The 9,946-nt window shown below is 35.7% G+C and overlaps 1 protein-coding gene across 1 annotated transcript; it reads left to right on the top strand.

The window, feature by feature from the left end:
* The first annotated feature begins 263 nt into the window (after positions 1-263).
* Positions 264-3,930, top strand: LOC107648357 (uncharacterized). Its single transcript, XM_016352255.3, has 2 exons — positions 264-464; positions 3,332-3,930. The coding sequence occupies exons 1-2, from the start codon at positions 356-358 to the stop codon at positions 3,871-3,873; spliced, it is 651 nt and encodes a 216-aa protein (XP_016207741.1). The 5' UTR covers positions 264-355; the 3' UTR covers positions 3,874-3,930.
* The last annotated feature ends 6,016 nt before the right edge of the window (positions 3,931-9,946 follow it).

Consider the following 9,946-nt stretch of genomic DNA (forward strand, 5'->3'; position numbering starts at 1 on the left):
ACAAATGATTCATTCTATATTTGATATTTCCATTCCTAAATTCTCATTATAATATATTTGCACACGAAGCAATTCAAGGCAAGGTATATTCAAAACAATGAAAGACCTAAACAAAACAAAACAAATATTACTTGTAAAGGTTAACAAGGAATAATTATATTCCAGTCCACGACTATGACTAAACAAGAAACTGAAGCAACCTTAGCTTCAAAGTTCTTTTCCCATTGTTCAAGTAGACTAATCTAATATTAAATTTCCCCATATCATATCATATGAAATTAAAAGAAAGAAATTCATTCATTTAGAGTCTCAATCCAAACAAGAATAATAAAAATATCAATATATCTCCCGTCCGATGGAATCCAAGCTTACACATACAACTAATCGGGTTTATGAGGATTTTGATCCTGTCTGCAAATTGCGTATAGATGAGGCCCGTGACACCATTGAACTTCATCTTCCAGGCATGTAATTATGTTCCATATCTAATGCTCTTTTTCTTTAATTTCAATGTGTCCATGTCTTTTGAAAATTAAATGACTTGTTGAATCTATATAACCAAATTTAATTATTAGTTCTGGTATAAATTTTAGGAATTTGATTATACGATGACTGTAAGATGTTTTATTCTATCAACCAATCAATCAAAATAAGTTTAATTTTTTGCAAAATTAGGCAACAATTGTTTTTAAAGAATAAATTATTACATACACAAATAAGGCCAATAATAAAATGTTTATATCCCATGTCATTATGTCAACATAGTACTATCGTTTTTCATTAAATTTATTTAATTTTGTGTATTTGAAACACTTTGAAAATTGAATTTTGTAAAAAAAAAATCTTTTACTTGGTTTCGAACATAATAAAAGTATGATTTTCGATAATTTTTGTTTGAGTATTATTCTAATTCTTACATTAATATCCAAACTAAATTAAACCATAATAAAACTGATTTACAATCCCAATGTTAAATCTTTAACATTCAAAATTGAAATATAAAAATTATATCAATTATTAAAAACTTGGTTTTCCAAATATTCCCTTGGCCTGTCTCAACTCTTTTTCTTCTCCCTTTATTTCTACCATGTTTGCTTCCTTTAATTTTTTTTCTTCTTTTGACGAAAGATCTCAACTCCATCCAACAGAATGGTAAATGAGAACCTAGAATCTCTACAAACCAACCAAATTAAAAATAATGAATTGAAAAAGATAAAAACTAAATACAATTATAATAATTATTGTCAAAACTTCAATTTAATCAATCGTACAAGTATGCCTATTCATCAATTCTTGACTCAACTGCTTCTATTTGTTCATGATTTAATTTCTTTCACCAGTTAGCACTGGGTTTTTGTGTTTTGTGTTTTTTTAACCTTATTACCTAAAAATTGTGTTTATATATCTACACTTTGCTTGATGTTGATTATGAGAGCTCTAATGAATCTCTAACGAGGTATAACTATATTTAAATCCGCGCGTTGCGTGAAACTAAAATTAATTAATTTTTATACATAAAAAATTATTTAATAAAAAAATTTTAAAGTTAATATTAAATTTAAATAAAATTGTAAACACATTATACATTTTAGTGTTTGAAAGAGTTCATCGATCACCTAATATATATGTTTAATAAATTTAAATATTATACTGCAAGAATAAGTTATTAGATGTAATGCAAATATGAACATAATGTTTTAGTTATTGAAAATAACATACATGAACCATGACATCATATTTTTTTAACATTATTATTATTATAACTAAATAATATTAAAAAATATAAATTATTAAAAATAAAGGTGATATATAAGTAGCAAACACAATATATAATTGATAAACACAATTAGATCAAAAATAGTAAAAGAAAACTTAAAAACATTGTAAGAATTTCATACATTATAGTAAATTATTTAGAAAACTAAAATAAAAAAAAGTGATCATCAACAAAAGTTTTTAAATAATTGTGCAAAACATTAGTAATTGATTTATATAGTAAACATGAATATAAGTGAAACTAGAAAGAGAGAATGAATTATATTTTATTAACTAATTTATATCTATTAAAGAAAAATAATATTACTATTAAAAGTATAAAATAACCTACATAAAAAATAAAAAATTAAAAACTTAAAAAGTAAGGCAAAATACTACCTAAGAACGAAGATTAAAAAGTAATACAATGATAGAAAAATTATAAAATAATAATATCACTAAAATGTTTATGTGACAATATTAGAAATTATCTAATATGTCAAGTGTTCCATTGTATCATTATTTGATTTCTTTTTATATATATTTAAATAAATAGATTGATTTTCATAAAATAAAATTTATTCTCCAAATAAAATACGCAATTTAGAATTAAACCATTGATATGAATTAATTTTTTCTGCTTTTTTGTAAAGTTACATAATTTAATATGTAAAATTATGAGATTAATGCTAAATTGATTTTATAAATGTTAGTATCTATGATACTATAAATATAAGTCTAAAATAAATATTTTTTTATGTTATTGTTATAAATTACATAACAAGCTTATATGAAACATAAAAATTTATATGTCATTTATTCACTATAAAAATTATTTTGGGTTCTCCTTTACTTATGTTATAATAGATAATAGATGTTTATCTATTAATTTATATGCCATGGTTGAATATTGTAAATGGTGAGCTATGATGAAAGAAGGATAAAAATAGTAAAATAGAATAAAATAAAATTCATTTCACTAATGCACTTAGTTCTTTCAAACTATAAATTTATATTTGAAAGAGTTAAAATTCCTTTCTTAATAAAATTAACACTCTTTTTTCGTGTTAATAGTTTTTCAACCATGCCAAGAAGCAATAGTTCAAATGGCATAATCTCTCCATACTCAATTAAGAAGTTGCGGGTTCGAGTATTCATATCTTCCATAAAAAAAAAAAAAAGTTTTTCAACCATACTCTCTTATGAGTTAATTGTTATATGTACCGATTATTACTATAGAAATTAAACCCTTTGACTATTACTATTGCCGATTATTCAATTTCATTGTTTAATTTGCCATACAATATAATTTTTACGATAATATTAAAAAGATAATAATTAAAATTATCTTATTTAATAAAAATTTATACTTATATATATATATATATATATATATATATATATATATATATATAATATTTATAATTATATATTTATTATATTTAAAATTATATAATTATTTTAATAATAATTAATAAATACTAAACATAATATCTTTAAATTTTTTGAATTGAACTAATTTTTTATTATCTCTTAATTCTTTAACACATGCATTTTAATTTGTATTTAATTTCAGGTTTTAAAAGAGAACAAATAAGAATTCAGATAAACCATCTTCGAATGATGATTATAAGTGGGGAGCGTCCCTTATTGGATGGAACCAAATGGAAGCGTTTCAAGAAAGAGATTAAACTCCCACCCTTTTGCAACGAAGATGCCATTCATGGCAGTTTCATGCAAAACATTCTCACCGTAGTAATGCCAAAGAAAATCCCTCAATCTTATCGAGAAGAAGAAGAAGAAGAAGAATTTGATCCCGCCATGAAGAAAAAGAAAGAAAAAGGTAAAGAGAAAGTTACCTTTGAAGAAGAAGATAAAGTTAGTGAAGCCACATCCAAAGCAGAAGATAGTTATGATATTAATAATTTTAGTGACACAAAAAAAGGGTACTATAATAATAAAGATGATGTTATTGATCAGGAGTTACCACCTGAAACGACCAGAGAGGTTGCACTCAAATTCATGCTTGTTATCATTGTCATATTGGTTGTAGCAAGTTACCTTGCGGATATGAGCAAAAGTTTCATGGCTCATGCTCATTCTTATTTTCATAATTAGAGGCACAAACAATAAAGGTTAATTATGTGAATAATAAGGAGAATGTTGTTGATGTTATATTATTGTATTATATTGTTTGGTTGAAGTTTTGCAAGAAAATTTAATCTGTAACTGTAAGACCCGATTAATTAATGGCTAATTAACCCATAAATGAGAATTTATTCTAGAAAGCCAAAAATGTTATTTTTATGGCTAAATGTGATAGAGGAGATTGAGACGAGAATTTCGGTACCAATTTTATAAAAATCGGATCAAGATTGGACCGAACGGGCCAAACCGGTCCAACCGGACCCAAAATGGGCCCTTGGCCCAACTAAACTAAACCAAAACCCTAGTTTTCAGCACTCTCTCTCCTCACAACACACTAAACACGCTGAAAATGGAGGCTATGGAGGGAAGAACACTCTCTCAAGTTCTTTCTCTCACTTGATCTTCAAACCACCATAACTTTTGATCTAGAGCTCCGATCGCCGCACCGTTTGCGGCCACGCGTTCACCGCGGAGAGCTCTACAAAACCCATACAATCAATCTTGAGGTAAGCCACGTTTTACTGTTCGAAATTCCAGCCCTTGATTTCGTGTTTCATAAGCAAAAATGTTGAGATTTTGGGTTCTTTGATGTTATAGGACCCAACTCTCTTGAAGGAGAAGGTTAATCTTGTCTCCTTGGACCTTGGGTGTGGTAAGATACTCAACCCTAGTGTAATTTATTGATTTTATGATGTTTGGGTATTGAGATGTTGTGTATGGATATGATGATTGTGGCTTAGGTTGTGTATATGTGAATATTGGAGCTTGATTGGTGATTTTGGAAAGCTTGAAAGGGGGTTTTGTGTGATAAAATCTGTTCTTGGAGGTGTTGATACCTTGAGAGCTTGTGGACAAGTGGTTTGGAAGTGCTCCGGTTGAGCTTGGGAAATCGGCTAAGGTATGGTTTCGGTTTCCCGTATCTAATATGTAATGTGGTAGGAAATACTTAGGCTAGAGGCCCTAAGATAGGCATTGAATTGTTGGTGTTGTTGAATGGTTGAGATATATGATGTGTTCATATATGTGATTATGAATATTGATGCCTTGATTGTGTGATATATGAGAAATGCATGTTGTGATATATGCTTGATGGATGATTAAGGTTGAATTGGTGGGTGGTACCATGTTGATGGTGAGTATGATGTTGATTATGTATAATGATTGTTGATTGGAAATGGTATTGTTGGAAATTGGGACGAGGAAGGATGTATGACATGATATTGTGTTTGTCCTTTAGCCATTTGATAGAAAAGTGTTAAAATGGTTGGATGTGGTTTTGGGAATTTTGGTAAAATGTCAATGTGTGAGTTGAGGATGGCTTGTTGTTGATTTTGGTACATCTTGAATGATTTCAAAGAGAAGGGTTGAAATTGGCATGATTTGATTGATTTTGAAAAGAGTTGAAAGTGGCTTGTTTTGAAAATGGCACTTTGTGGTTTTGAATGAAAACATGGTTTTTGGGCATACTTGACGGGACATAACTTGGACTACGGATCTCTGATTTGTGCCAAATCTATTTAGAAATGAAATTGGATCCGGGATGTCCATGCCGTTCGAAGAACGGGTGAAAAATGATTTAAAATGAGAGAGTTATGACCGTCGGAAGATTGGGGGTTGAATCTGTGAATTCTGCAATTTTTAACTTAGAAAATTTTTAGCAGAATGACCCTCGCGCGTAGGCGCAATTGGTGCGTACGCGCTGTTCTTTCAGGAAGCGCCATCCACGCGTGCGCGTGATGTGCGCGGGCGCGCCGAATGTGCTGCACCCAATGCCCAGCCATTTTTCCGAGAGTTGTGCCAAAGTTGTGCCAGTTTTGTACCTGGGGCGCAAGAGTACCCACGCGTACGCGTGGCTGACGCGTGCACGCCGTTTGGATATTTTTCAACCCACGCGTTCGCGCGTATGACGCTTGCGCGTCGATGAGTTTTAAGGCCATCCACGCGTGCGCGTGGAGTGCGCGTACGCGTGGACCTGTTTTCATCCCAAAGTTGATTTTTGAGTTTTAAAAGCCAAATTTCATACTTCTAAGCCTCCGATCTCACCACTTATGTCTTGAATCCTTATGATATGCCTAGCATGAGGAAAAGGGCTAGTGAATGTGGTAACTTGCAAGTGAAGCAAGGGGAAAAATGAATGATCATTGAGGATCAAGGATGATTATGTGAGATGCGGAGGATGGCGGTGGAAGTGCTTGTTGTGCCATGGGCCGAAGGGCCGTAATTGTTAATGAATTGGCTGGTTATGGATTTAACCGTGAGCCGGATGGTTAGATTATTGCCGTGTTACGGCGGAGCCATGTTTTTGGCCAAGTATAAATGCATATATGCTGTTGATTGAATTGTGAATGTTTGCACTTCCACCATTGGAGATGAGGGTTTCCCTGGGTAGTAGCAATGGCTAGCCACCATGTGCTCCAGGTTGAGACTCGAAGCTCTGTTAACCCAATGTCGTAAGTGTGGCCGGGCACTGTGAAAGGCCCGGATGAGCTCGCCCCCATAAATATTCACCAGTGATGGTGATGGATAAATATTCACCAGTGAGGGTGATGGATATGGATCATGATTATGATCAAGTTTATGATTAGTATAACTCGAGTTGGGGATGCACGACAGAGGGACAGTCCAATGGCTAGCTACCAGGACTTGTCGGGTTGGCTCTATAACCGACAGATGATATCATCAGCCACTAGGGACAGGCATGCATCATAAGCATACTACATGAATTGTTTGAGATTGCCTATTTGACTGCATATTACTTGCTAATTGTCTAAATGCCCTATCTGTTCCTATTTGTAAATATCTTGTCTGATATAACTGTGTTTGCTATATTATACTCCTGCTGGTGGTTGGGAGGTCTGAAGGAATTGGAAAGGGAAGTATTAGTTAGACTGAAGAATCTTTAGTCAGTTGCCACTTACGGTTTAGCTTGTTTATAAGCTTTGATATTATCTGGAGGAAGTTCTAGGATTGCCTTCGGCTTTCCTCTATTATTATGTATTATATATGTGGAAGCTGTTACCATGCTGGGGACCTCTGGTTCTCACCCATGCGGATTTTGTGGTTTTCAGATGCAGGACGCGAGGCTTCTCGTTGAGGCATGCTGGAGACTTCTGGATTTAGCGAAGATCCTTTGTTCTCGGGACTCTGTTTTGGTTTATATATCTTGTTTAGATACTTTTATCTCCATTAAATAATACAAATTGTGATGACTCCTCTTATGGGAGATTTTGGAGAATAGGTTTCTGTAGTTGTGTCCCTTTGGGTTTTCCTTGGGGTTTTCCTTATTTTATTATATGTATATATTGCTATGCTCGGACCGGTTATCTTCGCAGCCGGATTTTGAGTCTTGATATTCCCGTTTTTGACACTCTTTATATATATGATCTTGCGCTAGCTTATCCTTGTTCGTTACGTTATCGATCGGAGTGTTGCGTGTTCGAGTTACGGTTTTTGTTTACCCCTTTTTTCTATAAAGGCTCCTAGTTATAATCAATTATTCATACTATTATACGTACTAAATTTTTGTTTTAGAGGTCGTAATACCTTGCCATCTCTGAATTATGACTTAAGCATAAGTCTCTGTATGGTAGGGTGTTACATTATGGTATCAGAGCAGTTCGTTCCTGTAGAGCCTGAGGAATGGACTGACTATGCTTCTGTGCATTCTCTGTGTGTGTGTTATGTGCTGTTAGTATATCTGCTTGATATAATTGGCATAAACATTCATGAGCATGCATTTGGGACTTTGAAGCACTAGACTTCCGATATTGAGACTGATCAACTTAATATCGATTGTTTGGTGTGTATAGGGACCAGATGGCGCCTCGTGGACGCGGTAGAGGCCGTGGGAGTGGTCGTACTAATGCTCGTGCGCCGGAGAATAACCCTAATGACCCGGTGAACTTTATGACTGCGTTGGAGAACATGGCTGCTGCTATGCAAGCCACTGCTGAGGCTCTTGATCAACAGATGAACAACCATGGTAATGACGGAGGTGGAGTTCAGGGCCCGATGACACTGGCAAACTTTTTGAAGGTTAATCCACCTAAGTTCAAGGGAACCACTAGTCCGACTGAAGCCGATACATGGTTTCAGGCTATGGAACGAGCACTGCAAGCGCAGGTGGTACCTGAAGGGCAGCGTGTGGAGTTCGCTACCTATTTGCTCATTGGCGAAGCGTCGCATTGGTGGCAAGGAATCCGACGCCTCCTGCAGCAGGGTGATGATTATATCACCTGGGGTGTCTTCCAAGAGGAGTTCTATAAGAAGTACTTTCCGACTTCTGCTAGGACGGCCAAGGAACTCGAATTGTTGCAGCTGAAGCAGGGTACTATGTCCGTATCTGAGTATACTGACAAGTTTGAGGAGCTGTTCAGATTCTCTCGTATGTGTCAAGGGACTCTGGTAGAATATGAGGAATGGAAGTGTGTTAAGTACGAAGAAGGACTCCGGAGTGATATTTTCGGTTCAGTGGGGCCAATGGAGATTAGGACTTTCTCCGAATTGGTGAACAAGTGTAGGGTTGCTGAAGAGTGCGTGAAGAGGGCAGCCGTTGAGAAAGGAAGTCACAAAGGTTCATTCCCACAGAACTGAGGGAAGAGCTTTGCACCTCGAGGTCCACCTTTTAAGAGGGGAGGTTCTTTTAGGAGGCCCAACAACAACTACTCCCAAGGAAAAAGGTTTGGGAAGCAGCCTCAGAATGATCAAGCTTGTACTAGGTGTGGAAGTCACCATCTGGGAGTACCATGCAAGGCCGGATGGGAATTGTGCTACAATTGTGGAAAGGCGGGGCATAAAGCCGCAAGTTGTCCGGAGAAGCAAAAGCAAGGTGCTGGGAAAGCACAACAGACTGGTCGGGTGTTCACCACCTCAGCTGTGGGTGCAGAGGGATCCGAGACACTCATTCGAGGTAACTGTGAAATGGCTGGTCAAACTTTAAATGCTTTATTTGATTCGGGAGCATCGCATTCATTTATTGCATTTGAGAAAGTCCAGGAGTTAGGATTGAAGATCGTAACCTTAGGTTATGACTTAAAAGTGTATAATGCTACCCATGAAGCTATAGTAACTAGGCTAGGATGCCCGAAAGTTTCGTTTAGGTTCAAGCAGCGTGATTTTGTCCATAATTTAATCTGCTTACCGATGATCGGTCTTGATCTTATCTTGGGACTGGACTGGTTATCTGAGAACCATGTCCTGCTTGATTGCTCTACGAAGTCGGTGTACTTTATGCCGGAAGATACAGAAGGGCCGGTCGTGGTGAATAATTATTACTTGAATTCGATGATGGTGAACTGTTCTGGAATCGAATGTTAGGGTATCCTGTTGTTAAGCGCGGGTGTTTCGGGTGATGATCAAAGGTTGGATCAGATTCCGATAGTGTGTGAGTTTCCGGAAGTGTTTCCCGATGATATTGAGGAATTTCCACCTAACCGAGAGGTCGAGTTTGCTATTGAGTTGGTGCCTGAGGCGGGACCAATCTCAAGTGCTCCTTATAGAATGTCACCGTTAGAGATGGCCGAGCTAAAGTCTCAGTTAGAGGAATTGTTGGGTAAGAACTTTATCCGACCAAGTGTTTCCCCGTGGGGTGCTCCAGTGTTACTGGTAAAGAAGAAAGATGGAAGTATGCGACTCTGTGTGGATTACAGGCAGCTGAACAAGGTCACCATAAAGAATAAGTACCCATTGCCAAGGATTGATGACCTCATGGATCAGTTACAAGGAGCTGGGGTTTTCTCTAAGATCGATTTGCGATCCGGTTATCACCAGATAAGGGTGAGGGGTGAGGATATCCCTAAGACCGCTTTCAGGACTCGTTATGGTCATTACGAGTATATTGTAATGTCTTTTGGGTTGATGAACGCTCCTGCAGTGTTTATGGATTACATGAATAGAGTATTCCGTCCGTTTCTGGATAAATTCGTTGTTGTCTTCATTGACGATATACTAATTTACTCCAAGACTGAAGAAGAGCATGCGGAACACTTGAGGACCGTGTTGCAGATTCTAAAGGAGAAGAAACTCTATGCGAAACTGTCTAAGT

This window comes from Arachis ipaensis, chromosome B6 (genome assembly GCF_059453495.1).
Source record: "Arachis ipaensis isolate K30076 ecotype BB chromosome B6, ASM5945349v1, whole genome shotgun sequence".
In the NCBI taxonomy this organism is placed as follows: domain Eukaryota; kingdom Viridiplantae; phylum Streptophyta; class Magnoliopsida; order Fabales; family Fabaceae; genus Arachis; species Arachis ipaensis.

Bases quoted from the DNA above. Each gene is read 5' to 3' on its own strand.
- LOC107648357 (XM_016352255.3), top strand. From the start codon at position 356: ATGGAATCCAAGCTTACACATACAACTAATCGGGTTTATGAGGATTTT. The intron at 465-3,331 runs GCATGTAATTAT...ATTTAATTTCAG, and splicing joins CATTGAACTTCATCTTCCAG to GTTTTAAAAGAGAACAAATA.